Below are 27,882 nucleotides of genomic sequence, written 5' to 3'. Positions count from 1 at the left end.
TATGCAATGCTATTTTTGATACATTCACTCCCATTATCTCAATTTATCTTAAAAAAACAATTATGGAGCAGCTAACTCTTAAGTAACTCTTTTTTTTTATTAAATATACTATATATCTGGTAGCATGTGTTTTCTCAGTGCAGAATGTTTCCACTCATCAAGAAACTGAGTATGGGTTCTGTATCAAATTCAAAGATGATTTTGCTTTGGCTCTTGTGTATTATTTCTGGCAGAGATTAACTTTCCCTCAGTTCTCAATCCATACGCTCCCTGACATGTTTAATGTTATTAATGTCAGGACACTGCAGGAGCTGGAAAAGACACTGCAGCACTTTCTGTTTCACCCAGCTGAACTTTGTGTAGCCTTTTTTACTCCACCTCTCTATTGAACATTTAAAAGAGTCAGAATTACAGCCTGAAAACGACAACAAGTCTCGACATGAAAAAAAAACAAATATGACAGCCATGCTTTTAAAAAAAACTCACAGGTAAGGACTGAAATTGTTAAGAAATTTCTTCTGAAGCACCACATGAAACATGTTTAAACTGGGAGACAGGAAAACTGAAAATTGTTGACTGAAATGAAGTTTGAGTGACTCCTGAATTAATCCTGCACACAGCTAAATAAGCATATTAAAAATAAGGTCTTTAATAATAAGTGTAACCAACCCTTTGCCAACATAAAGAATCACCCCAGTGCTGGTGTCTATGACAGCTCTATTCACTCAAAACTCACAATTCATATTCCATACCCCAAGCAGATTCCTCTGGTATTTATATCCTATACGGCTTTGGAAGATCTGCAAGATATACTGTACCAGAGATACACCCTAAATGGGACACCAGTCCATTACAAGGCACACAAATACAAACACACACCAGGACCAACTTTCCCAGAAGCTGTTTGAACCACCAGTATGTTTTTTGGACTGTGGGAGGTAATCCACATGAACACAAGGAGAACATACTCCACACAGATAGCAACCTAGGTCCCGATTTGAAATTAGGAGTCCCAACTCTCTGATGCAGTAATGCTAAGCACTGCACTACTGTGCTGCCCTAACCTTGGCTCTTTATGGTTTAATTACATAACCAGTTTATACACGACCTCATACGGTTAAGTGTTCTGCACTGAATAAACGTTTCTTTTATTATTTTGCCATCGTGTGGTCATAATTGATAATACAACTAACAAAGGAATTAGGAAAGACTTCCACCACTTAGCGCTGCTCACGGACCACTGTAAAATGGTTTCACTTTCAGTTCTCAAATTTGTAGCTAACAAGGTGATAAAAAAAAATGAAAACAGCTTCAATGAAATTTGCAAATTAATGGTCCATTCCCTCACTGCATGACTGCTTTCAGGTACAAAATTGAGTACAGTAATGTCTACTGTTCAGTATAAAACGTAGTAAAACAAAATGACAATCAGCTTATTAGACAATTCTTTACATAGGGCATTCCCTCATCTGAACAAGACAATGAATGAAACATTGGCAATGTTCCTCAATGCCAATGTTACTGTTTTCTTAGCGGCAAAAACAGCCAATTATATACATTACACGAACGTGAAAGACGTGCAAAACAAAATTAAAATATCCAAAATCGAAAAATAAAAGCATTAGCTCCCTTTGCCGTGATATCGGTGTCAAACCGATGCCGTGACTCGGATTCGAACCGAGGTTGCTGCGGCCACAACGCAGAGTACTAACCACTATACGATCACGGCGAGCTACCCGGGAACTGCGACAGACTGCCTCTCATTCTTTCTATGAAGTCACATTCGATTGTAGTTATATTAACATTAACACGACCAGTATTATTAATAATAGTATTGTAACGCTTACGGCCGACAAGCAGTGTGTGTAAGAGCCGGCGTACCAGAGCGGGTGACGTCACCGCCCTTCCCTGTAATAGCAGGACCACAGCTACTGGGCTGTGGAGAGATCTCTCTTTGGCTCACGGGGCTAGGTCGCTGCAGAGAGACGCGGAAGTCCCGGGTTCGAGCCCCGGACGGTGCAGGGGCCGACCTGATGCGGCAAGGGCGCCCGCCCGAGCCCCCGTTGCGTTACATTGGTGTCAGAAGCGGGGTGGGATAGCCCTTCGCCGGGGACGGCGATTTAAGCGGGGGAGAGTGTAACGCTTACGGCCGACAAGCAGTGTGTGTAAGAGCCGGCGTACCAGAGCGGGTGACGTCACCGCCCTTCCCTGTAATAGCAGGACCACAGCTACTGGGCTGTGGAGAGATCTCTCTTTGGCTCACGGGGCTAGGTCGCTGCAGAGAGACGCGGAAGTCCCGGGTTCGAGCCCCGGACGGTGCAGGGGCCGACCTGATGCGGCAAGGGCGCCCGCCCGAGCCCCCGTTGCGTTACATTATACTATATTTGGTTTGTATACAAACTCATTTCAATGTGAAGTATTTAAAATTTTATTTCTGTTACTTTAGGTGAAATAGTATAAACGTCGAATATGTGGGAATTATTTATTTTCTTGGTTAAGATAGTCACGTTTAATCGTCCTGCCAATACGGGCTCGCAGTGTAATTCTGTATCTCCTTACAAAGGCTTGCTCCTCAAGGAATTGAATACAGTACAATGAATGCAGCATTCACTTCGTCGCCATCTATCGTACAAACCGACGCATCGCAGCTCATAATCACTTCAAAATATTTGACACAGCCGTTAATGCACTACCCAAGATAACGAATAAATGTATGAATTGTATAATTTAGCAGTAACAGTTTGTATCAAAATAATAAGTTAGATAAACCATAAAAAAATGTTATCGGTTCTGCTGGCTCTTGTAAACTTTATTTGATCCATTTAATAAATTATTTGAAAGTATCTTCTCAAAGCACTTTACAAAAAAGTAAAAAAAACAGTTAAAACAAAAATTGAAACAAAGATAAGTGATAAAAAGCACATAGAATTGTTTAGATTGCATCAGAAGTTGCAGACACAGGCATCAATTAAAAGAAGGTTTTGAGTCTGGATTTGGAAGCATTCTGACTAAGTGACTCTTTAATATCCTGGGAAATGGAAATCCAGGCTTTTGAGGCATAGCAAGAGAAGGCCCCATCACCCATAGTCTTGTAAGTAGTCTAGCCTGGGAAACAGACAAGACAGCATAGTCAGAAGGCTATGCGGTGGGGAGTAGGAAGATAATAAGTCAGACAGGTACTGAGGTGCCAAGCAGTGGAGTCTTATAGGCCAGTGCAAAGACTCTTAAGCAGGAGTAATGTGAACACTTGCAGGCCACCTGGTCAGGATTCTGGTTGCCAAATTCGGGACATACTGAATTTTGTTATCCACTCTGAACAAGATAGCCCAGAGAGCAGGACGATGCAGTAATCGGTTCCAGAGAAGACAGATGTGTTAACCAGCTTTTCAGCGACAGTCAGACACAACACAGGGCATACTCTCGAGGTTTCCGAGATGGAAGAATGATGTTTTAACAACATTTTGCACACATGGGTCAAACGTTAAGCCCAGATCAAATACTGTACAGCCCCAAGGTTCTTCAATTTAGATTGAGACTCAAATCCCATTGCCATCCACAGATAGGGTTACTGCATTGGCTTTAATAGCTGAGGGGGGTTGCTGAGAAGCATGACAGCAGTCTTGTTGCATTTTAAATGAATGAAATTGAGTCACTTAGGTTTCTTTGTCAGACATGCAATGGTCATTAGAAAATGGAGCAGACACAGACATCATCTAAAAAGAAACCTTTCTGAAAAGAAAGGTTTTGAGCCCGAATTTAAACGTATCTGAGGTAGGGGCCTCTTTGAAATCATTGGGGATAGACTTCTAGAGCTTTGAAATTGTTTCTGTTTACAAAAAAAGAGAGATGTAGATATATGACTCGATGAACCAATCTACACTTATTTTTTTCCCCAGGATGGGTAAAAAAGTACTCATGAAATAATAGTTTAATTAAAACATCAGTTTCCCAAACAAAATTTTATTCCTCCAATCCAGAACAGATGTATTAAATGACATCAGTGAGCACATATTACCTAACTTGAACCTGGTGTTATTCAACATTCTTGAAGAATATGTGATGACACATTTTTTAAATGTTCTAAATCTTCTAAAATAACTGTTAATATCTGTTTAAAAAGTAAACAAGTCAGGCATATTTCAATGGAATGTTCTAAATAAATGCTAGGCAGTTAAAATACTACAATGTGCAATCATTTACATACACTGCAGTATTAAGTAAAAAAAAAAACATTTCTGAGCTTCACTTTTGTGACATTTAATAATAATAAAACAGAAATTCAAAACTTTCTTGAACATGAAATATCCCCATCTGTCAATATCCTTCTGATCATTACAGAAATGCATTCCTCAAGCCATTGAGACACAAGAAAGCCAATTATGAAGATGAAACACGATGCAACTGAGAATTGGTTTAATAGTTCGTCAAACTCCAAATGCACTTTCAAATGTCTTTAAACACATTGGGAAATGAATGGTGATGCAACAGGGCAGTCCATGTATAGTCTTTTTTTATGTGGTAAAGGATTGCATGTGCTGCTAAAGGAGCAGTCCTAATCATCCCTCCACCATCCGTCTCAGCAGTAATCCCAGGCCTCCTTTGGCAAGCTGAAGCGGGGTCTTCTTCTCTTTGTTTTCGATATAAATGCTGGCTCCATGTTCCACCAGCATCTTGGCTACCTCCACGCGTTCCTCATCACAAGCCAGGTGACTGAAAAAAAAACCTTCGATTTCTGAAACTGATCTTTACATGTTGTAAAGTCACAGTTACGAGACCCTGTGTAGTCATGTCTACTGTCTTTTAATGCAGCTTTATTATTGCAGAAAATGTTTAGATCTCAGCAAAATGTTCTGCATTATGTCCTGCACTGGGATTAAAAAGGGAAAACTGAAGCTGAAAAGTAAAAGCGGTCTCTATAACCATGCAGTCTCCCCAAGCCTTGGTTATGGAGTTAACGTAGAAATAATTAAATTGTTACTAAAAAGCAAGCCTTTTTTTCTCACAAATGCTGAGAATTAAAAGTACTTCTACAGAAAATTGATAGAGGAGCATTACTCTGAACAATCTGCTTATGTAACCTATCTCACATTTACACACAAGTGGATTAAAGTGGTATCTATCTCTGTATAAACTAAAGTTTGAAGACTTCACCATAGTGTCTGGCATGTTCCCTTTTGTGCGTGCCATATCAATAGTACTTACAGTGGCGTATTTCCCTCAGAGTCTTGGATATTAGTAGATGCACTTTGTTTTAGGAGAAGCTGAATCAGTTGGAAGTTTCCTTTTGCCGAAGCTCGGTGCAATGGAGTAGATTCCAGTTTATCGGTGGCATTTGGATCTGCTCCATTTTCTAACAGCATTAGAGCAATCTGGGGGAAAAAAATGAAGTCCAGCAAGGGTCTTAACTGAAGAGCAAACTGGATTTGTATACAACAAGGAAATGTTGAGTTCTTGTAGCTCAAATGACATGCAGGTTTATTTTAAATGCATGTACACAATTAACTTCCACCTGCATTTTTGAGGCATCACATCTGATGCCTGTTTGCTCTTCCTCGACTCTCTCATTATACACAATACTGCAATAAGCACTGACAGCTTGCACAGGACACCTGCAGCTCGCCATGTGGCCCTGTGTCCTTTTCCATTTTCTACACTTCTTGTTTATTAGTAATCTCCTACATGCATTAGGTGGAGAATAAAAACATAAATCATCTACAGTGAAATGCAAAAGTATTCAGAACTTTTCCATAACTTCTTTTCCTGCATAATTTACATCCCAAACTCTTCTTTCAAGCTTCCTGTAGAGATAAGCTCATACTCTAAAATGACGCTGACTGATGTGGATTCCAATTCTTCAGCACAATTTGCAATATATGCTGAAAGTTGATTCAGCTCCCCTCTTGAAGTTCCATGTTTGTATCATAACTTCTTTGCAATTTCATCAGAGGTCTCCTGACGGTCGCTGTAAAATTCCAAAAACACATGCTGGCCTCATATCTCAAATTTATGGAGAAACACTTTGTTGCTCCTTTTTTAAAGACATCAGTCAGCAAAGAACAAGAAAAACAGGCCAATGGCTTTGATGCAATCCAACTGTTTTTGGAGAGAATATGGTGCTCCAATCTTCTCACAAAGCACTTTTGTCTTTGTTTTGCTTCATATCAGATTGTTAGCAATGGTGGAAACAATGTACATTTCTGCATCATCTTTCACACCAAAGTTTACACTTCTACAGGACTGGCATGATATACCTTGACAGTGATAGACTTTGCAAAGTTTGGCAGGGATAGTTCTATCACTTTGCTGCATTAGATAATTTGGAAAACAAAAATGACAAAGACAATGAAACTGGACTTTTGAGTGGTCAGTCTGTGCTTCACGGACAAACGCATTGGTAAAGAGCGCTCTTTCCCTGGGATGCCAATGTCAACATCACAGCAACACAGGGTGAGTTGTTCTCTCTGCTTTTTCTTAGAAATTTGTGTTCTTTGGACCCGAGTCGAAAAAAGTATTTGTCTTAAATTCTGGTATTAGGAAAGTAACACTACCCTAATTAGCAATCTGATAATTATACTAACATTTAGTGGCTGCAATGAAATACTGTCACAGGAAACATGAAAAAAATTATACATTTGCCAATCGCAGGACCAGCGCACACGTGATTAACAAAATGGCTAACATCCGATCCTCAATACACAATTACCTTAATGATCCAGTCAAACCACAAGAGCAAAGAGATCTACAACGTAAGCAGCCTGTCTTATTAACATTAAAATATGTTATGGATATAACACACTGTGGAACCATTATACCTGCTGCTGGTGCACAGCGCTACTATTGCATTAATAAACTGTATGACAATAATGGAAAGGAATTAATGAATAAATTCATTCATTAAATGGTAAATATTTTGTATAGTTGCAGCTAAGTTGTTAAGTTGTAATGGCATGTATCCATGCTATATCGTTGAAAACAAACTAGTGGCAGAAAAGTTGAGAATGTTGCATTAATTATTGCAATTGGATCAGAATATGTCTTGCAAAGAAGCTACTGGTGTAGATTATCAGATTTGTAAGAAAACACTAAATCGAACAGAAGAAATGCTGGAAGTAGTGTGTATTCGGTTTTAGTTTTACTTTAAAAATGTATCTGGCAATAAAATGTTTGTATGAATATAACCAATATTAGTTCAGGTGGGAAGCTGCGTCAGCATGCGTAGGCTGCAAAGGAACAAGTAATAACCAATATTATATACATATATCAATATATACAATAATACCTCATATCTGTTTTTGGAAGCTGCATAGTGCAGAGGGGTGCAGCCATTCTGATTAACAGAGTTCAACTGTGCTCCTTTAGTTATCAGAGCTTTCACAATCTCGTCTCTTCCTGCTGAGGCTGCAATGTGTAGTGGAGTCCAGGATGCCTGAAAACACAGCACAGCAGCAAAATATTATTAATATTAAATTTTACTGACACTTTCATCTAAAACCACTTAAGCGTGTACACCTTATATGCACCTGGATATTATACTGGAGCACTCTGACTGACATACCTTGCTTAAGATCCCAACAGTAGTGACAAATGACCCTACAGTCTTCCAGCTATGAGTGGAAGCGTAACTGATTCTTCACGCTGGTGCCACAGACAAGGACAATAGTTGATGAAGCAAAGAAAAATGTGATTTTATCACATCCAAACATTTCATTTCAGATGCACACAAAGGAACCAATTATTTTCAGTATGTTGTTTTAGGGGCAGGCACCCATGGTTAAAAGGCCCTTATAATGCTATTAAAAAGAGCAGTAGGAGCTCTGAAATTTGACAATTGGGTGGAATTTTGATGCAAAAATGCAGTTAAATATAACTGTCATGGAATGACATTTTCTCTCAGGGAGTAAATGAGGAAGACCTGATAAAACAGCTAACTGTACCAGAGTCTTTTATTATTTTTAATTTATTATTCTTTATCTTTTATTATTATTTAATCAGTAACATTACCTTTTATTTGTGTGTGCATGAGACACATTATTATGATGTGCCTGAAGCACTTTTATTATCATAATTTTATCACAATTCTTTGGAATGATGCACGTCAGTGATATTCATTCCTGGTCCTTGAAGGCGGCACTCCACAAGACCTTATGGATCATTTATAATGCTTAGTAACCTGGAAATAGTTAAGACCTGGAAATTGTGCTTATAGTGACCACGTAAGTTAGCAACTAAAACCGTTTCAAATAAAGCCATTAAGAGTCCAAACTGGAATGGAAAACATAAGAGAAGGGACAAGGAGTGAATTTTAGTGGTGTAAATTATCTTAAAAATATACAGTTAACAGATTGCGGTTATTTTAAGGATCAGAACTCACTGGAATAAACTGTCTTCCAAAAATCATTACAGATTGTTTAACAGTACTTGTCTGTTGAATAATTAATATCTATAATATATATTTGTTAATATATCTTATTTGTTAGTAATTTGTATATATATATTAACCTAAAAAACAGAGCGCACCTCAGCAATATAAATGTCACTCACATCATCTTTTAAATTAACCTCCACTCCAAGATCCAACAAGAATTCCACGATGTCTGTGTGACCGGCTGAGCAAGCCCAGTGCAAAGCTGTTCTGTGATCCTGGACGACAAGAAACATAATGGATTTTAGTCAAATTGATGCTTTATTGACAAACTATATCTACATGCAGTTCTAGTTTAATAGTTTACTCGTTTACTATAGACCAGGAAGATCAATAATCGCTGAACCTTTCTTACCTGGTCTGTTTTGGAAGCCAATGATTTTTCGGATAAAATGCATTGTTTCAGCTGGTCGAACTTCCCAGTGTAAGCAAGATTGCAGACTTCCACATTGGACACAAAACCTTCCATTACTGCTGATTCACGGCACCCAAAACCTGAAATCGCTTTGGGCCAGGAATTACTATTACTCTGACTGACGTCAGTTAAAAATACACCAGTAGCAGCCAATCAAATACATTTTCACCTTCCCACCACCACATTCATATAGCAACAACATAATTTTTAGCCAATCGAAACTCCAAAAGGCATGGAACCTATTTTTACCGACTGTTGTTTCCCTGGGGGTTGTTACAATTGTCGGACTTGAACATGGAGGTGGCTTTAAACATTTTTAATTTATACTCTTTAATTCATTAGTAGAGTTAAACGCATTTTAAACATCAAGTTTAGAACCTGAAGTACTTTTGACGGTCCTCACTTTTTTCCACTATAATTTGCATTTCTTTTTAATGAAAAATGGCTTCAACGATCGTAAGTCGATTACTACTTTTCATTTTAAAATCTGGTTATGGAGCTTGGAAATTAATTACGATACATTTCGAAAAATACAGTTAATTTGCGTATATTAAACTATGTGTAATAAAATCCAAATATTGCCATATAGAATTGTTTGTTGTAAAAAAAATAGTTTTTTTCGGTTAAGATTTGAATATGCATATTGATGTTTTTTTATATAATTTTGTTTATTGTCTTTAACTGACCGTGAAAGTAAAAATAACTTAATTTCAAATAACTGCTGTCCATTTAACTGTTGCCACCCAGACCATTCCAAGGTTTTTACGAAAGGATTGTTGTGACTTAATTCCAGGATTTCAGAACTCATGTGGATCAGGCTTGCCGATACTCAGAAGAATTCGTAAATATCTACTACGATACAATGGACAAAAGAAGAAGGGTGAGTGAATTACTGACATTGATGTATAATTGCGTAGCTTCGTTTATTTAATTTGCTCAAGTGATCATCTGTTTAGACTGTATTTATTTGTTCTATAGAGTCGTAGTTCTCATTGCCCCAAAGCTTCTACGAACATCCCTGAGGTTTTAAGTTAAAAAAATAACCACATGCAACACTGTAGTCTCGTCACATCTTCCTGAAGATTACTACACTCAATAACTGTAAGTACCGTAGTAGTGATACAGTTACATACAATCATTTCATGATCAAATTCACCATCATCCCTGTCAGATGCACCTGATACCTTCAACACATTGTTGCACATTAATGTACGGTACTGCAGTCTGATCACATATTTCTTATGATTTCTACACTCAATAGCTGTAAAAATATTTGATTTTCTTTTTTTATAATATTCCTTTTTATATTAGATAATATATTCTGTCATGCTCTTTTTTGTGGCATATTTCTTTTGATGTACACAGTGTATTAGCTATGCCCATGTTTTATATATGGTATAGGAGAACATTCTACAGCTTTATTATTTATCTGTGGACAGTTTAGGAACACATCCCCTATGAACACAGAGATATGGCTACGTTTTTGCACGTCTATAGTAGAATGTTTTAACATTGGGGAATAATAACAGAGCAATAGTAATCTATGGGAACTGTAGTGCACTGCTGAATAAAGTTGATTGGCGAGTTAGTTTGGAAGCCATATTAAGACCTTTAATTTCTCATCTGTTCATGTGAAAAATTAGCTAATAATGTTATAATGCATCAATACATTCATCTCTGCTGTGGAACCAAAATAGGATCCCTTGTATTCCTTGGATTAAAAAAAAGAACTTGTCCATGAATTTACCAAAGGTAATCTGCAAAATCTTCATTTAACTCCACACGGAGTTCTGTATTGTGGACCACATATAGAAAACCACATGCAGTTTATCCATAATGGCATTCCCTGTACCCTTTGACCTGTTCTAAAGGTCAAAAGCAGAAAGACCTGTTTCATAGCACTTTAACTTGTTCAGAGTTGTTCATGTGTGACATTCTGGAACACATAGGAACCTTTTGTTATGTACAAAAAAGAACCGTGTTTGTAACCTTTCCTTAAGGAGCTATAATTTTTCATCGATCCTAAAGAGCACAGACAGTGTAATGGGTATTCTGACATAGGGCACCATATACTGTATGCTTCTTTAAAACAAATACCCTTTGCTGAAGATGTGATCAGGAAGATTTTAGGTTAGCTGCATATTCTGCTAGTAGGTAGCTCGATCAAAAAAACAGAAATAGTTTTTAAAGAATAAATGAACATCTTCAAGCTCAGAACTAAATCAAGTTGTATTTCTGAACACGAATGTAGGGAATTTGCCTTACTGGCTAATTTGAATTTGGAGTTTACCAAGTAATTTGCTCTGTCTGCATTAATGAACGAATTAATTTTCTGCCTCTTGTTTTCCTAGATGCTCACCAAGCTTTACTTGGAAAAAGCCACACTTGTGTGGAATGGCAATGCTGTTTCAGGTCCAGGTGCTCTCGGGGAATTTTTTGAGTCCTTGCCATCTAGCGAATTCCAGGTGCAAACACTGGATTGCCAGCCGGTTCATGGTAAGGGGTTAGTCACAAATTGAGAGCATGACTTGAAAAGCAAATGCAGATGTTTTGTGAATCACATTACTAAAGGGGTTGTATAGTTTGTTAAAGAGGCAAGGGCAAAGACATTTTTGAAAATGTCAGTCTGGTGAAGTTAAGAATATTTTTGCGCATGAAATTTCCTTTTTAAACTGTTTTTATAAACAGAGATACATCTTAAGACTAGGTCTTGCCTATCAGAGCAAGCTACTCGAGGACAGACAATGTTGCTGCTTTTTAAGTCTTTTAGATAACTATTAGCAGGATGTTAGAACAGACTAGAGAGTTATTCTAAAAGCAAAAATAATTACATTTACTGGGTTAAAAATTTTGTTTGCACACTTAATTCTCAGCAAAATCAAATGGATTGTTCTAAAATGTTATCCATTATTTAGAGAATTTGAATGGTACGTTTGGTTGGCTTGAAAAGGGCATTTTTGGTTGTATTAAACTTTCATTTGTCACCCATAGAGGGAGATGTGAAACCTTTCACTCATAACACTTTATATAATAAACACTAGCCTTGTTTATCCCTCTTGAAATAGAAAATTGGAATTTAACCTTAACTCGGGTAGCTGATGTCTTCTGATAAAAGATTTGACTTCATTTTGGTCTAAAGCATTTTGTATATAGTCATTTGTAATTGCATACTCCTACTTGCTTCTTGATCATTCTATTTGTTTTCCGACCAGAGCAAGCTACTCAAGGACAGACGACGTTGCTGGTGGTTACTGGGGGCATAGTGAAGTTTGATGGGAACAAACAGCGCTATTTCAATCAGAACTTTCTGCTTACCGCACAAGCATCACCCACAAACGACCAGCCTGTCTGGAAAATAGCAAGTGATTGTTTCCGATTCCAAGATTGGGCCAGCTAATGATAGTTCATATTTATTAATACCTGCTGCCGACGAAGACTGGAAATGTTTTAGTATGACATGCAAGTTTGCGTTTAAGATTTCTGTAAGGGGATCGGTGACATAAGCTTTAATTTTGTGTTATGAAACAACATTTTAAGTAACAATGGTGGTCGACAAAGCCAGAAAGAGAGTGAAATTTAAAGTCCACTTGCACTTTTATATGGTCTAATGAAGTGCTCCTGGACCTGGCAGCACCGTAACAAGCTAAAGATCTGTCACTGGGAAAGTTAGCATCATGGATCTTATTCTGTACAAATGATTGATGCTGCCAGACATCTCAGGCAGTCTTTAGCAAAATGACTTCCAGCAAAGTTGAAAAGAAATTTCAAGTCTGTTAGTGCTACGTAAAGGAAAGTAATGTAATTTCCTAAATTCTTTGTTTTGTTTAAAGACATCAAATATTTCTCAAATACGTCTGTTTTTTCAATAATGGCCTTTTGACTTGATGACCTTTAAATGTTAGTTTGGGTGCCTTTGTAGCTCAGCGTGTATATTTTATAACATCATCCCTGTTCTACCAATTAAAACAAGTGTGACTGTGGCAGTTGTCCCACTATCACCAGCTATCTCCATTAAATATTAAATCATTCTGTCTGCCCAAGACATTCTACTAGCATAAGTATTTGGAATTTAGTGAAAATAAACACCTTCTTTTGTAAGAGAAAAAGAAAGAGGCATTTACTTGTTGACTTTTATTACTATGGGCTTATAGTAGTACATTCTGTGTTGTCTCCAAGTTTTAACCGCTTGTGAACTCAGTAAATGACTCAAACATGCAAAAAGGAAAACAAAAGCTTGCGTTCATTTAGGTAAAAGAACAGGCAATTTTGTTTGTCAAATGGTTAATTGCATATTCAAAATTTTGTACTAGATTCTGTCTGTAGAGCCTCCATTGATATTGTATTCATGAACTAGTAATGGAAAATGTCAATGAATCTTGTGAATAAAGGGTCTGTCATTTTTTAAAAAATTGTAGTCTTGTCCTTCCTAGAGATTTTAAATTACAAAAACGCTGTGAAGTTGGATATATTTTAGATATTTATGGTAAATTCAGTTGCACTAGGTACCTGTGAAATCTAGACATTAAGCTTAACCTGCTGAGTGCAGAAGTACTGAATGGTACAATTACAAATTACTCGATTTGTCTGTATACTCCAACATTTAATCAAAGCTGATGGTGATTTTCACATTTCAGATAAAGACTCATCTTTTCATTAAAGCTTTTATGTAATTTAATCTTTATGTATGGAAAGCATTTTATTCTTGTTAAAGTATTCAGAAAAGTTTTAGAAGTACACAAAGAGGCTAAAATACGGATATAAGCTGGTTTGTGAATAAATGTGCTACATTTGTTTAAGGCAGCTGTTGCTTTTTTTAGTGATTTAATATTGATGCAAGAAACATGGATTATCACCAAAACGTACCTTATTCTGTGAAGATGTTTTATAAACAAACTTCACCAAATATATTTTTTAAAAAAAACTTTATTTACAGTTGACATGGGATTTCCAAAACATTCTAACACACTCTTATCCCCTTCAGAATATTAAAGTATTCACATGAATCACATAAAAGCCCACATTTATAATAAATTACAATATTAATTAACCAACAGCATAATGTTAAAATGGTCACATTTAATAGTTCAAACAGTTTTGGAAATGTCTTCTGGGATTTTAACATCTTACTTTTTTTACATCTTAAAACCACATACTGTACTTAAAATTCATGTTGCCTGGAACAAAAGTGGCTCATACTCAAACCCAATTCTAAATCTGCTAAGGCTACATGTACTATTTCCCTCTGGTTTAGAAAACAGGCTGTTCAACAGGCTTTCATAAACAAGGCTGAAAATGACGGTGATGTTAACGTCAGGAATTGCTAGGAAGAGATCCTGCTATTATAACCTTCGTACTTGTCGGAAATAATGAAACCACATTCCCTTTCACTTTGGTCTGCAAAGGCAAGCAAGGACAGCAGATTTTCTTTCAAGCAGCAGGAGAGAATGATTGGAGTGAAGTGGTACTGCTCAGTAAAGACCCTCTATGAGTCTGGTTAAATACTAAGCTGCATAAAGCAAATTGCAAAAGGAAAACACCATCTCTAATATAAGAATGTAGTCTCACATGAGTTGTCCTTAAAATGAATGAAATCCCATTCTCTCTACAGCTTGAAACAGATGCTGTGCAGTGTCTCATTGGATTTTCTCCATTTTCATTATATCACTTAATTTGAAAAAAAAAAACATCAAAGGATGTCTAGGTGTTCTACCTGGAATAAAGAAATAGTTTTCTCAGGTTGTAATGGTCGAAGCTATTCTTTGACCTGTCCTAGGAAATCACAAAGTGTCACAGACCGTAGCCACTTAAGATACTTCACAAAACAGAGCTGAAGTGCAGTAACCACTCTAAAATTGGAGTGAAAAGGACAAAGGGAAACCGATAAACATGAAAAAATTTAAATGCCTACTTTAATGTCTCCAATGATTAAATAAGCTTTGTTCTTATTATAATCATTGAGGTTAAAAAACTACGTAGGATTCATTTCTCCCAGAAAGTTCAATCTAAACGGTTGAGCCTTTCAGAACCAAGGTGTGTAACCAGTAAGATTGTTTCAGTAACAAAACGTATAGTTGTTCCAGTAAATTAAAAAAAATAATAATTAAAAACTTAAAAGTTTCTTCTACCAGTGACATCTTAGATATAGCCGCACAATAAATAACTAATTCAGGCTTAACTGGAATCTAAAAGATTAACCTACAGGCCATAAGAATTTCATAGATGTTTTAATTTCAAGAGGTTATTGCTGCAAACACCTGAAATAAAAGGCCAGAGTAAGCCTTGTAAATGCAGTTTTCAATATGATCTTTTATTCAGTATACAGTATTTCTCTTTGAATCAATAGTGAATGGAGAAGTTTATTTCCCAGGGTGTACATTATTTTGTACGAGGCAGCCAACAGATTGATTAGGAATAACACTCCTCAGTTTCACAGATCAAACAGACATTAAATGAAAGGAATAAAGCACAGGTGAATTATATACAAATTTCAGTTAGTCTGAGTCGGAATAGGAACACAAACCATGCTGCAACAAAAAATATAAAAACTTACTATATTCAGGTCCAAAATGTACCTTACTACATGAAATCGTAAGTGTTTTCAATAGAGTTTTAGAGAGATGTACATCCTAAAGTGTACTGAAGAACAGCTTGTCAAAAGCACTGCATGACATTTCTCAAAGATCTGATTGACTAAACTGAAGAATATAGCCATCGAACATTGATTCAAATTACAGTGAGCACATTTTAACATTTACTGTACAAATTGTCTTTAAAAAAACTCTTAAACTATTACCAAAGATGCTGAATTTGGTAGGTATTACACATCCCCATTTTGCCACAGCTATAAAATGACATTTTGTGAAAATGCTTTAAGTCAAACGTTTCAAGTTTCATCAGTTCCATCGATACTTTTTTCCTGTTTGTAGACACTGAACAATGAAATGTACCCAAAACACAACAGTATGACAGAATAGGTTACCTGATTTGTAAGAATGAATCTCTAGCTATTGTTTCTCTGAATTATTGAAACACTTGAGAGCAAAATCGTTTCAGATAGCACTCGCAGGAAGTTCTATTTTTCTATATTTGTAGATCTAACAAGTTAGCAGTTCCGTTTTCTGACCATTATTTAGTTTAGCAGTCACTACTTCAGGGCATTCCTACCTGCAACCACATTTTAAATTAAAATAGAATGAATTGTACAAAATCATAGTGCTTTTCATAGTTACAAGAAATGCACAGTGTCGTACAGAAACAATGGAAATAAAGATACAAATGTCCTGCTGTACAAAAACCGATAAATAGTAATGATAAACAAAAAAAAATACAGTGTCATAGGCAATAGTGAGAGGACAAGTGCAAACATAAGTAGATTTTCCACAATTTCGATTGTAGAGTCTAGTGCATATTTGGAGGCTTTAAAATAGTCTTAATTTCTATTTATGTAGTACAAGGAGTCTGAAAAAATGTATCATAAATAAAAGCATACTTTGTCACCTAAAATGTAACATTCAGTACCTCAAATGACGTGAAATCTAAACATTTCAAAATGTATAAATATGGGGGATATCCTAACTCTGAGCTATCTTAACTGCCCTATTTATTCACATTGAAATGATTCTGTTTGAGGTTATATTTAAAAGTTTACCTACACTGGCTGGAATTCAGTTAAAAAATTTTCCGGCTACATCAGTATCCCCTAATCCACTGAGAGATGGCATGTCACTTGTATAACGGAAAAATAGTGAATTCAGAAAAGATAAATGCTTTGTGTTGTGCTTGCTAATTTGTGGATTAATTGATTTTATGTATTTTAATGCAAAATGAACTATTACTACATTTCACAAAAATATTTAGGCTATCCAGTAATATCTACAACATTTTATAGAACTTGTACAACATTTCAACATTTCATTTGTACACACATTTCTAATAATCTTGAGTGGAATGTCTTTGGGAGTGTATTTGTTGATGAATATTTTTACAGCAGGCACACTATGCAGCATTACTGCCCTCTAGTGGATATCCTTTGCAGTAAAGTGCCTTAAAATAAACAGGCTCTTCTAGACATCCTGAGCAATAACGTTTCATTGCACCAATCACAAGCATTTAACGTTTTTGGTTATTTAAATATCAGCAATGAATCTATCTTTAATTCAAGCATTATAATACTTACTCCCTTTTTACAGGCACAAAAATATTTATAAATGTACACATAGTTCATATACATTAGAGCTCAGCTACGTGAGATACAAAATATGAATACAAACAAATGGCAGTTTTGTATTTTTGATTCCCTCTCAACATGAACTTGCTCACAAGACAATTTTATCTTTAAAGACCGCAGAATAAGTAAAACGTTATAAGACCTCGTAAAGACAATCTTCCATGAAAAACTGTGAGATTTATTCAGACAAACAAGATTTTGTTGTAACCCTTCAAAGGACGAACTTGTCAGATAGCGGTTGTGTTTACAACAAAGACGAGCATATAAATAATTACATTTACAAATGTGATTAGTAAATCAATAAGTATTTTTTTTAAAAGTCAAAGATGACCCAAACTTTACACACATTCTTCACTTGTTCCCCGGGCCAGTGAAACACAGCCCTATTTACCCCCGTACATTCTCTCGATGTCATTGAGGTAATGGTTCTTCAGTTCCTTGCGCTTGAGTTTGAAAGCGTCTGTCACCAGCCCTGTTTCTGGGGTCCATGGCTCAGGGCTCAAGCGCACTTTGACTGGAATTTCAAAGCGCTGTAATTTGACTGAAGAAGAAAACAAGATGGGGACAAAAGACATTACTTGTACAGCAGAGTTCGCCATTATTTTCATCTATCCATTTTCTAACGGCTTCTTCCAGGGTCGCGAAGGAGCCAGGGTCTATCCCAGCAAGCAACAGGCACAAGACCAGATACACCCTTAGACGGGATGCCAGTCCATTGCAGGGCAGAAATTATTTTCGTACCCTGGTTTATTCCTTATTCTGGGAATCAGCCTTTCAGGTCATCTTTTGATGATCTTGGACTGCTTTTCGACAACATGATTTTCTAAACAAACATCTTTCTTGTGCTAGGAGTGTAGACAAAGCAGGTTCATCTAAATCTATCCGTTACTTCTGAGAAGACTCAGAGTCTCCATATGTTCTAATTGTGGGCAAACGTGCCAATAGTTTCTTTGGGACCTGATAAATTAAATGTTAAAGTTGTGAATTTCTCATTCTGAATCTGAAGCACTCCATAACAAGAAAAAAGGGGCACACAGTAATGAGTGTGAAAAACTTGAATGCCTAGCTGTGATCAATCAACTGATGAATACATTTCAAGAATTCTATATGGCCCATGCAATTATCACAATATAAAATACATTCTAAACTTGCTGTATTTAAGTAAGATACATTTAGAATCATACATTTAGAATCATTAACACTGAGCATTTTCTTTTTAATCTGAAAAAACACGAAAAGCCTCCATTACCTAATCTGACCAATTCACCTGAGTCACATTGAGGTCACTTTTAAGGTACATATGCCTTAAAAGTACTGTAATTATCTTAAGCTTTCCAGCACTGGTCATAAAAAAATCCCCCCCAATTTTCACCTCGTCACAAAAAGCAAGAAGCAGAAGAAAAATAGTTTTAATTGTGAAAATAAAAACCTTCAAATTACGATTCTTAAAATACTCGCAGAGTGTGCTGCAGTTTCAGGGCTGGACTAACTGGACCATTTGACCAGATCAAGCCCACAGTGCAAGAGTTTAAAGACAGCGATAAGCAGGTTAACTTCACTAACGTACTTGATGTAGCAACTTCTTTAATCTCCTTCAGAACCTCAGACTCCATGGCAGGATGGTTGCAGATGTCCTCCCAAGCACCACTGATGCCTTGTTTGTTGGCCAAAGCTGTCAGCCTCTTCTGGTTTGGTACCACAAAGCTTATTACATAGTTCTGGTCACTGAAAATAAATCAAACGTCATTGCAATTAGAAGTGTGAATAGACAATTCAACCTGAAATCATGCTTAAAACAGTTTCTTGCTCTTTTTCTCCATCAGCACAATATTGATACATTTTAAAGTATTGTGAAAAAGTCTCAGGCCATCAGTGTTTCTGGAGGATTTTTAATAAAGTGTTCATTACTAAAATATCATTTCCAGTAGGTTAACAGACATGAAATAAACATTGACACGACACTTCATTTTAACACCCAGCACATTCATACACAAAATGGTAAAATGGGGCAAATGTATTACTGTGTGGTATCAGCTAATATTTTGTTAGGAATTGTCCCACTTTCTTATTTCCTAATTTAAGTTTAATTTGCATTCAATCAATTTAATTTTATTAGAAATGCATGAAACCTGACAGCACTTTATATATGAGAACTTTACAATATACTGTATAACAACTCCTTTCTTCACTGACATCGCCTCATTTAAAAAAACATTTAGACAAATATAGGATATTGTTACACTTTGTACTGCACTTTTTTCAAAGGTTTGGGGAGTTTGAATTTTTCTGTATCAGAGCATTCTTGTTTTTTCCAAGATGACTGACTATATGCGATTGAAATTCAAAGCAAATCAGTGAAGTAACTCCAAATAAAAATGACTCATGCCACTCTCTCCCAGTCTCTACAATGAAGCTAACTATTCTGTATTTCAGCATTGTTCACACATTATTAAAAAGAGCGTTTACATACCTGTTTGCATATGCACAGATATTGTCAATCAAGGAACAGTTCTTCAGAGCGGATTCAACTTTGCCCAGAGATACGTACTCTCCTGCTTGGAGTTTAACTAGGTCCTTTTTACGATCTGCACACAAGACCACAAGTTTTAAAAAAAAGTTAGTCATCTTAGGACATTTTTTTCAATAAATAAGCAACATTTGCACGAATGGACTTTGTAATTGCTTTATAGCGTTTAAAACTGTGATAAGAGGCAATACTATGGTGCTGTTTTACGCAATTCAAAGCAGATGAGAAACTTCTGGAAGCAGTTATCTTAACACTTGCTTTATCGAGGCAAATAAAAAGATATTTAAGTACTTGGCTGAACATCTATCCATCCATCCATTTTCTAACCACTTTATCCAATTCAGGGTTGCAGAGGAGTTGAAGCCTGTCTCACCAAGCAACAGGCACAAGGCAGGGTACACACTGGACGGGGTGCCAGTCCATCACAGGGCACACACGGACACACACACAACCTCCATGAAGATAGCACCCCTGGTCCGGAACTCTAAAAAAGGTCCCCAGCACTGCAAGGCAGCAATGCTAACCCACTGTGCCACCCATTTTGTTCCGTTTTTAACTGCATATTTAAAAGTATTTCCTAAACTATAATACTATAAAAGTATTATTTAACTGCATATTTAAAAGTAGTTCCAGGGAAATAAGTTCCTTCTCATCTTTGTAATGTTAATTAATTGTTCAATAATGAAACATGCTTTTAACGAACAGCTATCTTCTGCAGGTCATTTATTTCACATTTGCGCAACTACTGTATGTTTTTAAACGATCAGTCGTGTCGTAATAGTGTCTTAAAGCAACCTGCTATTCTACACACAACTAACAATACTAATGGATTTACGTTGCATTGTTATATATCATCACAGTCTTTATGACTACAAATAAACCAGCTAGTAAGCAGTCACAAGCTGCAGACCACAACCAAATCCAAAGCCTAGTGAACCACGAGCACCTGACGAATTACTGACCAACAATCTGTAGGCAACCGTCAGCGTGAATTTCACCAATGTCTCCAGTGCAGAACCATCTCTGTCCATTTTCATCCACAAAAAAGTCCTCATTAATTTGGCCATTCTTGTAGTAGCCCATTGTGACGTTGGGTCCACCGATCAGAATCTCTCCCCGGGGGTGGGGCACGTCCTGGTTCGTGTAACCACCTGAAACACGTTTGTTTTTTCAGGCAGATTAGCACTGCAGCCAAAGCACCGAGTTAGAACCGAAAGCACAAAGTGAATTAAAAGGTGGGCCGTCCGTTTTCAAACACTCATTTTATTGAAGTGAGCAGTGCTTATACTGAGTGTGAGTGAACAGTGACGAAAAATGTTGTGGAGAAAGAATTCAGGCCCATCAGCATTCACACCATAGTGTGAATAGTGATAGTGATCCATTTCTCCATTTCAGTAGAAAGCAGTGGTTAGTAAATCTTTAAAAGTACAAGAATAGTTTTCTTTACATCAGCAATATTGCACAGAAGGTATAGTTATCTACATGATCCTTTCTCAGAATTCCAGATCAATGTAAGAGATGTATTACCAGATTAGACAACAGTAGGCTCTGTAAAGTGTTTCAGTATTAAAAGTGCAATGCTTACCCTCTGCCCAGTCTCGTAATTTGATTTCACAGCAGATGAGAGGTGCCCCAACTCTCCCAGTGCTGTAATCCGCCACTGTAGAGGAGAAGAATGACCATTTAAGATTTTGTTTCATAGTAAAAGGTCCTTATGGATTTGCACCTCATTTCCAGCTACTTTTTTTTTTAGGTGGACTCATCATTACCCATCACTGACATCTTGAAACTGAGAAAGAGCTGTTTACTAAACCAACCCAGTACACAAGAAGCCCACCATCCTTAGCTGAGTAAGCCTGTGCTAATAAATAAGGAAGAATACTGGTAAATATCCATGTCAAGTCATTGAAAGAGGCTGGTTATATCTACTTGCAGTAATATCCCATATGTTTAATACTGTTTATTGTGTTTGTAAAGGGGGGTACTATGTATCAAGAATTTCTAGCTTTGACCTTATATAAAATTACATGGAAACTTAAAGCCAAAACAACAAACTTACTTAATTGAGATGTTTCTTCAGCAGCCAGTAAATGCCACAGAGTGTCCCAACCCCCTTAAGAGTGGACTATTGTGCAACAATTCAGGAAATCCTAGTTTAGCTTCCAAACACTCACAGACAAGTGGTAACTTGTCAGCAACATTTTTACAGTGTCCACCTACTATAAAAAGTGCTGCAACACTAAAAACAAAAACAGGGAGTGTCTCATCTCTGCAGTGACAGTTTATCCTACTCTTGACTGCACGCTTTTAGATTAGATTGACGGGCCTGTAGCAGTTTGTAGTGCCAGTGGTGAAGCAAATTGGCAAATTCTGTTATGCTTTTCATGCATAACTTTAGAGGCATAGTAAAATGAATCACAAACGTATTATATGGACATGCTGTTAAAAAGGAACCTTCATTTTACTAATGTTTAGGCTGTTGTCAGCGCAATTTGGTAGATTTGAGTTATGGAGCACAAGGTGATAGCAGATTTTAGATAAAGATAGCAGTACAATTTAGATGCGAGGACATTAGATGGTAAGAAATGTTGCAGGATGGCAGGATCGTCTCTCATCTGAGCTACATTCTATGTCCTACCACCTTCTCCTGACCATTTGGTGAAAAACAATTGGTCAAGTGATGACTGAAAGACTAGACACTGTAGGCTTCCAGGGTTCACCATGTCTGTCTTGAGACAGAGGGCAGATCCACTGTAGTGCGTGACACCAGTGGGTAAATTAGGTCAGATCCACTGTAGTGCGTGACACCAGTGGGTAAATGAGGGCAGATCCACTGTAGTGCGTGACACCAGTGGAAGAAGGAACTGAGAGAACAGTGACCGAGAGAAAGGCCAGCTCAGAGTTCACTGGACATGTGAGTTTTCTAGAGAGTCCTGAGAGCAGCCGAGTGTTTTGAAAGAGAAGCCTTTCTAGAAATGATTGTTGAATAGACACATTTTAGAGACAGTAAGCAGCTTTGCTGTCTGGCTTTTATTAGCCAAGCATTTTGAAGTACTAAGGAGCTCAAAGAGTACTACAAGGAGCTCAAAGAGGTTTTTTGTTTCTGTGGTTTTTGTTTAATATGCACCTCACAATAAAAATAAGAGCGCAATTACCTTTACAGCTGTGTTCCTGTCCCTGTTCCCCTGGGGTCAGCCTAATTAAAGATTTTGTTACAGCACCCTGCTCCCCAGGTATATCACAGTAGTTATAATGCAACTAGTCAGCTGTTCATGTTGCAGCTACAAAAATATTCCCATCAACACAAAGATGGTTCAGCTGAGCTGTCATTGCTAACTTATTGTCCCACTGCGTTCTTATTGAAAGAAACAGCGGGGTACTCATCCTTTGCAGTAAGGTAGATAAATTCAGCCATTTGTATTTATTTTTTTTGTTTGTCATCTAACAGGATAGTTATGATTTTAAATTGGGGAAATAACAGTTAAACATCCCTTTTGCAGGGAGGTAAGTGTTTTCACGTACCTTCTGTGATTGTGCCAGCTCCACATGTCTCTGTCAACCCGTATCCTTGACCCACAGGACAGCAAAAGCAGATATTCATAAATCTCTGGGTCGCGGAGGAGAGGGGAGCCCCGCCACAAAGCATCATTCGCACACTGCCTCCCAGCAGAGCCTTCACTTTCTTAAACAGCAGCCTATACCAAAAGAAAACAGAAAGGTAAGCACATCCTATACTCCCAAGGATATCAATTGGCAGATGTAATTATCCATGTGCAAACACATTCATATAACTCAGATTTATATTAACTATATCTATCATTCATAAGGAAAGTGTTCCATTCCCGAGTAAAGCATGGATACTAGAACTGAAGGGGCAGCATGGTGGTCCAGTGATTTGCATTGCGGTCTCACAGCCCTGGGGGTCTGGCATCAATTCCCAGTGTTATTTGCATGGCGTTTGTTTGTTCTCCCTGTGTTTGTACGAATTTCCTCCAGGTGCTCTGGTCTCCTCCCACAGTACAAAGACATACTGCTAGGTTAACTGTTCCAGGTGTACGTGTGTCTGTGTGCGTGTCCTGCAACGGACTGGCATCCCATCCAGGGTGTATTCTGCCTTGCGCCCGTTGCTTGCCAACTTCCGACTTCCCCCATGACTCTCAATTGGATAAAGCAGTTAGAAAATAGATGGATAAATGGACCAGAATTAATGTTTAATTTTTGTTTTTTTGTATTCAGTCATATCCTATCCTAAAGTAATGAACCAGACATGGAGAGTCCTTTTGTCCTGGGTTTAACCCACTCATTACAATTCTATGAAGTTTCATCTAAGCTGTTCACCATCTAACTGTGTGAAGGCCTGTCAGTTGTGGGTCTTCTGTCTCTTAGTGGCATACCTTGTCATCTCTGAGGTGATCTTACTGATATGGGGTTGCCTAGCTAGTGTTTACAAAGAATATATTTGTGTTTCAGGCAGCTGCATTATGAATATTAAACAGGCTATATAACTTTAGAAATTCTATGGAAGTCAGCTTTTTTCTTTTGATGTTGTTTAGTATTCTGAGGAAAAAAATGAGAAGGAGTCCGTCTCCATTAAAAGTTCACTACATTTTTTTGATGGTATGAATCTAAATATTGCTCCTGGTGAAAGAAAATTAACTTACACATTACAGAGCGGTGCATCATATCCCATTTTGATCTGCTCCAGCTTGTAGTTATAGCCCAGTTTAAAGAGCGTCCTCTGTACATAGCTCATCTCCTGCACCTTACTCATTACGTTCTTATAGATGCGGTCCATTATTTCCTACAAGAAAGAAGGAATAATGTAGAAAAAACAAGTGCAAAAAGCACAATGTTATTTACCTTTCTATACCCATTTAAACACATAGGGTACATCTAAACTTAAAAGGTCTAATTACACTATACATTTTTATCACATTTACAATATTTTTTGGTGCACTGAGGAAATGAGTGATACATTTGCCCCAAGACCTTTTCTCCTTGATAAGCCAGACTTCCTTTTGGCAGGATGCTGTTATCAATTTGAGAGGAAGAGAAGAGTCAAGGTGCAGTTTTAAATTAAACCCTACTGAAAAGGTAAGAGGCACTTTAGTCCACCCTACAGTACCTTGCAGAAGTTTTGACCCCTTTCGATGATGTTGCATTTCATAGAGACATGTCTTAAAACGTGAATGGCCAAACTGAACACTTTTCTGAATGAAGCAGGTTAAATGTCAGCACAAAATACCAAACAACTAAAAGGCAAAAATATGCTGATTGCACAAGCATTCACCCCCCTGAGTCAATACTTGGTGAAAAGACCTTTAGCAGCAATTACAGCTGTGGGTCTGCTAACTTTTCACCCATTCTTCTTTGCAAACGTCAGCTTTAGTTATTTGGGGATCACTGATAGCCTTGCAGTAAACTTTCTAGTGGTGTCAAGTCAGAACGTTGACTCTGCCACTCAAGGATATTCACTTTCTTATTGTTAAGCCACTCCAGTGTAGTCTGGCCTTGAGCATTGAGATTCTGGTTTTTGATCTTCAGAATACTGAAACAGTATTGCAGTTTTTGCTGACATTTAACATCTTTCACCCGTAAATGTGTTCAATTTCAGTATGAGCAAGTTTTGAGTTTTAAGTATTAGAAGGGGGTACTTTTGCAAGGATCTATAGATCACAAGGCTAAGCCCTTATTGAATATTTCAAGATTTCTACAAAATTAGTGAGTAACCTGTTCATTCTGGATCTTTCCTTAAATGAAATTAGTTGTTATTTTTTTAGAAATTGTATATCATTTGGCCTACAAGGTTATAGGAAAGATAAAACTGCCCTGGAATCAGTCCAGAGAAAAGCACACAGATACTTTCTGGGGCTAAAAGGAATACTCTATACAGACAGGAGGAAAAACTGAATCTTTTTTATCTATTGTAATCAGGATTTATTTTAAATACTTGTATCAGGTTTCCTCATCAGGATATTTAAAGAAAGGACCTGACAAGTATTGAAAATCCACAAAGACATTGTCATAGTTAATTCTGCAGGCATCTACATAAAGAACTCAAACATGAAATAGAGGACAAATAAAAACGATGTAGAAGTGCATTTAAAATGGAGAAGAGGAGGCATGTCTTTTCCAAAAAGGGTGGTGTGTGTGTGTGTGTGGAATAAGTTACCCAGTCTTATTGTGAAAGATGATACCCTGACCTCTTTCAAAAACAGCAGAATTCATTACCCACTAACTGCCAAAAGAGCTAGATGAGCAAAATGGTGTTCTTGTGTTTGTAACTTGTAACATTTTAATCCTACTTATATTACAACATATTTGGATGTAGGTAACTGTATTCCCATGCTACATAAATGTAACTCCTAGTGAATAACTGATATCCAATAGTGTTTAGAATTGGGTTGAGTTTTTTTAAACATATACATCAGACCTTATTCATTCATCTTCATCTAGAGACTAGATAATCATTTTCAATCATATCACAGTCATACAGGAATTCACATTTTAAACTATAAATATGCTATAAGAACCCAGAACTGAAATGAATTCATCTGGAGCATATCCTATAGTGCTTTATATAGAGTTTTTTGTAGCTCACATTCGTATCCTTGTTGGACAATTAGGGGAAAAAAATGAAACATACAGTATTTGCTTATTGTGTGGTCTCAAGAACAGGAAAACAGAGCAAGACAGAGAGGGAGTACAGTTACAAAACTTGACAGGTGTTAAAGGGGAAACGCAGTCCCAAATTCTCAGACCAGCTATTAAAGTTTGGTTATAAAATAAATTCAATGACCGTAAAGAAAAATTCTACAAATTTCGACTTAAACACAAAATTGTGAACTTTGTGAAAGCACGGTAAGTCACCATGCCGTCACAAACCCCTGATCTCGCGAGAGCGAGAGTTCCCACGAATTGTGACGTGAAGCGGCCGTTCCTGCTCTCTAGTCACTGTATTGGATTAAAAGAGATGTATTCACAAGCCTGCTTGTTCACAATGTAAAAGGGCCACTTCATTCAATCTCAGAATATGGTGTTGAACGTACCTGGAAGCTTGGTCTATTTAGTGAAGTAAATTGGAGGTTTTACAAGTTACTTTGTACACTTTACTTTTATTGTGGTTTGAAATGCACTCCTCAATGTTGATTCTTATTAACCCCAAAATATAAAAAGAGTTGCAATTCCCCTTTAAACATCCTACGTTGGAAGAAAAACTTCCAAAGAACTGCATACAGGAAACCTGTATCCCTACCGGAACAGCGGCCATCAACGTTGGCTTCAGCACACTGCAGTCTCCCTTACTACCCTTCTTGATCTTAGTTGACTGCAGGACAAACCAAAAAAGAAAAATCCATGTTAATCACGTTGTCAAAATAAAAACCGATTTTGGTTGCATGTCATTGTTACCAAGTAAAAAGCTTCAGGGGGTGATTTACAGAAAAAAAATTATCTGTTAACCACGGACCTTCCTTTTCCAGAAGATTAAGTTCACAGGGACAAAGATAGTACTGCACAATGACAAAATTTCACAATGTTTTCTACGGTAAAAAAGAAAAGATATCTTCTTCCATTTGGTTCCTGAGTTCCTGTTTGGTATCAAAGCATTACTAATTCTTTCCCCATTACAAAAATGCATACTTTTAAGTCCTCTTAAATAAAACATCGTGCTATACTAACACGGGATATATTCACAGTAGTTACAGAAACAAAAATCATCTGATAAAAGAAAGAAAGCAAGAACTGTTTAATTCATTTCTGTGACATCTGTGAAATTATGTTGGAGATCCATGCCAAATGCATTATTATTAAGTTTTAATGTGTGCTGTAGATCCTGCCATTAGTGGAAACGCGTTCACAGAACTAACTGAAGGAACGTTTTGGTCACCAACAGTTTTGTTCACAGTTAGGTCATAAATATTCCATAGAAGCCGTTTTCCCTTAATGGGCTCCACCTTAAAAATGAGCAGAGTCAAACTTAAAATGTCCACATTTCTTATGATGCTTCCGGGATTTACATTTGCCATCATTCCGTCATTAACCAGTAACGTTTATCAAGGCCCCAGGCCAAGTATTTAAATGATTCAGTTTTTTTAATCATTAACAAAATTGGGCAATATTTGTTAATTTTGTGTTTCACAAAAGAGACCTAAGTGTGCCAGGTACTAAAATCACTCATGATAAACAAACCTCCAGGGTCTAATGGCATCAGGATTTTATCGATACATCATAAGCAAAACTATTCAAACACTTAATCATGACAGACTCATGTTCAAATATATCACCTACCC

The 27,882-nt window shown here is 37.1% G+C and overlaps 3 protein-coding genes and 1 non-coding gene across 8 annotated transcripts in view; 1 reads left to right on the top strand and 3 right to left on the bottom strand.

Moving 5' to 3' along the window:
• Nucleotides 1-1,657: 1,657 nt before the first annotated feature.
• Nucleotides 1,658-1,729, bottom strand: trnah-gug (transfer RNA histidin (anticodon GUG)). Its single transcript has one exon. It is a non-coding gene; the product is annotated as a tRNA-His (tRNA).
• A 2,215-nt stretch (nucleotides 1,730-3,944) lies between these two features.
• On the bottom strand, nucleotides 3,945-8,957 carry psmd10 (proteasome 26S subunit, non-ATPase 10). Its single transcript, XM_006632747.3, has 5 exons — nucleotides 8,778-8,957; nucleotides 8,542-8,640; nucleotides 7,280-7,426; nucleotides 5,203-5,369; nucleotides 3,945-4,710 (listed from the first exon to the last, which is right to left on the bottom strand). Exons 1-5 carry the CDS (start codon nucleotides 8,889-8,891, stop codon nucleotides 4,557-4,559), a joined length of 681 nt encoding a protein of 226 aa, XP_006632810.1. The 5' UTR covers nucleotides 8,892-8,957; the 3' UTR covers nucleotides 3,945-4,556.
• A 142-nt stretch (nucleotides 8,958-9,099) lies between these two features.
• Nucleotides 9,100-13,246, top strand: nxt2 (nuclear transport factor 2-like export factor 2). Its single transcript, XM_006632746.3, has 4 exons — nucleotides 9,100-9,293; nucleotides 9,631-9,717; nucleotides 11,189-11,333; nucleotides 12,050-13,246. Exons 1-4 carry the CDS (start codon nucleotides 9,279-9,281, stop codon nucleotides 12,232-12,234), a joined length of 432 nt encoding a protein of 143 aa, XP_006632809.1. The 5' UTR covers nucleotides 9,100-9,278; the 3' UTR covers nucleotides 12,235-13,246.
• Nucleotides 13,247-15,123: 1,877 nt separating this feature from the next.
• acsl4a (acyl-CoA synthetase long chain family member 4a) overlaps nucleotides 15,124-27,882 on the bottom strand; it is a 32,041-nt gene continuing 19,282 nt past the window's right edge. For all 5 annotated transcript variants that reach the window (XM_015351387.2, XM_015351389.2, XM_015351386.2 and 2 more), the window contains exons 9-16: nucleotides 26,847-26,918; nucleotides 24,253-24,392; nucleotides 23,114-23,286; nucleotides 21,177-21,251; nucleotides 20,554-20,742; nucleotides 19,535-19,649; nucleotides 18,632-18,789; nucleotides 15,124-17,605 (exon numbers count right to left, since the gene is read on the bottom strand). In XM_015351387.2, the coding sequence (XP_015206873.2) occupies nucleotides 17,448-17,605; nucleotides 18,632-18,789; nucleotides 19,535-19,649; nucleotides 20,554-20,742; nucleotides 21,177-21,251; nucleotides 23,114-23,286; nucleotides 24,253-24,392; nucleotides 26,847-26,918 (1,080 nt within the window). In that variant the 3' untranslated portion in view covers nucleotides 15,124-17,447. The remainder of the gene's footprint in view (nucleotides 17,606-18,631; nucleotides 18,790-19,534; nucleotides 19,650-20,553; nucleotides 20,743-21,176; nucleotides 21,252-23,113; nucleotides 23,287-24,252; nucleotides 24,393-26,846; nucleotides 26,919-27,882) is intronic.

Source organism: Lepisosteus oculatus, chromosome 8 (assembly GCF_040954835.1).
Source record: "Lepisosteus oculatus isolate fLepOcu1 chromosome 8, fLepOcu1.hap2, whole genome shotgun sequence".
In the NCBI taxonomy this organism is placed as follows: Eukaryota; Metazoa; Chordata; class Actinopteri; order Semionotiformes; family Lepisosteidae; genus Lepisosteus; species Lepisosteus oculatus.
Note: the sequence above shows the minus strand (reverse complement) of the source record. Positions and strands in the feature narration are given on the sequence as shown.

Excerpts from the sequence above, each read along its gene's own strand:
- psmd10 (XM_006632747.3), bottom strand. The coding sequence starts at position 8,891 with ATGGAAGGTTTTGTGTCCAATGTGGAAGTCTGCAATCTTGCTTACACT. Across the intron at positions 8,641-8,777 it reads TGGCTTCCAAAACAGACCAG|GATCACAGAACAGCTTTGCA; the intron begins GTAAGAAAGGTT and ends CTTGTCGTCCAG. Across the intron at positions 5,370-7,279 it reads CTTCCAAAAACAGATATGAG|ATTGCTCTAATGCTGTTAGA; the intron begins GTATTATTGTAT and ends TTTTTCCCCCAG.
- nxt2 (XM_006632746.3), top strand. Across the intron at positions 9,718-11,188 it reads CAATGGACAAAAGAAGAAGG|ATGCTCACCAAGCTTTACTT; the intron begins GTGAGTGAATTA and ends TTGTTTTCCTAG. Across the intron at positions 11,334-12,049 it reads GGATTGCCAGCCGGTTCATG|AGCAAGCTACTCAAGGACAG; the intron begins GTAAGGGGTTAG and ends TTTTCCGACCAG.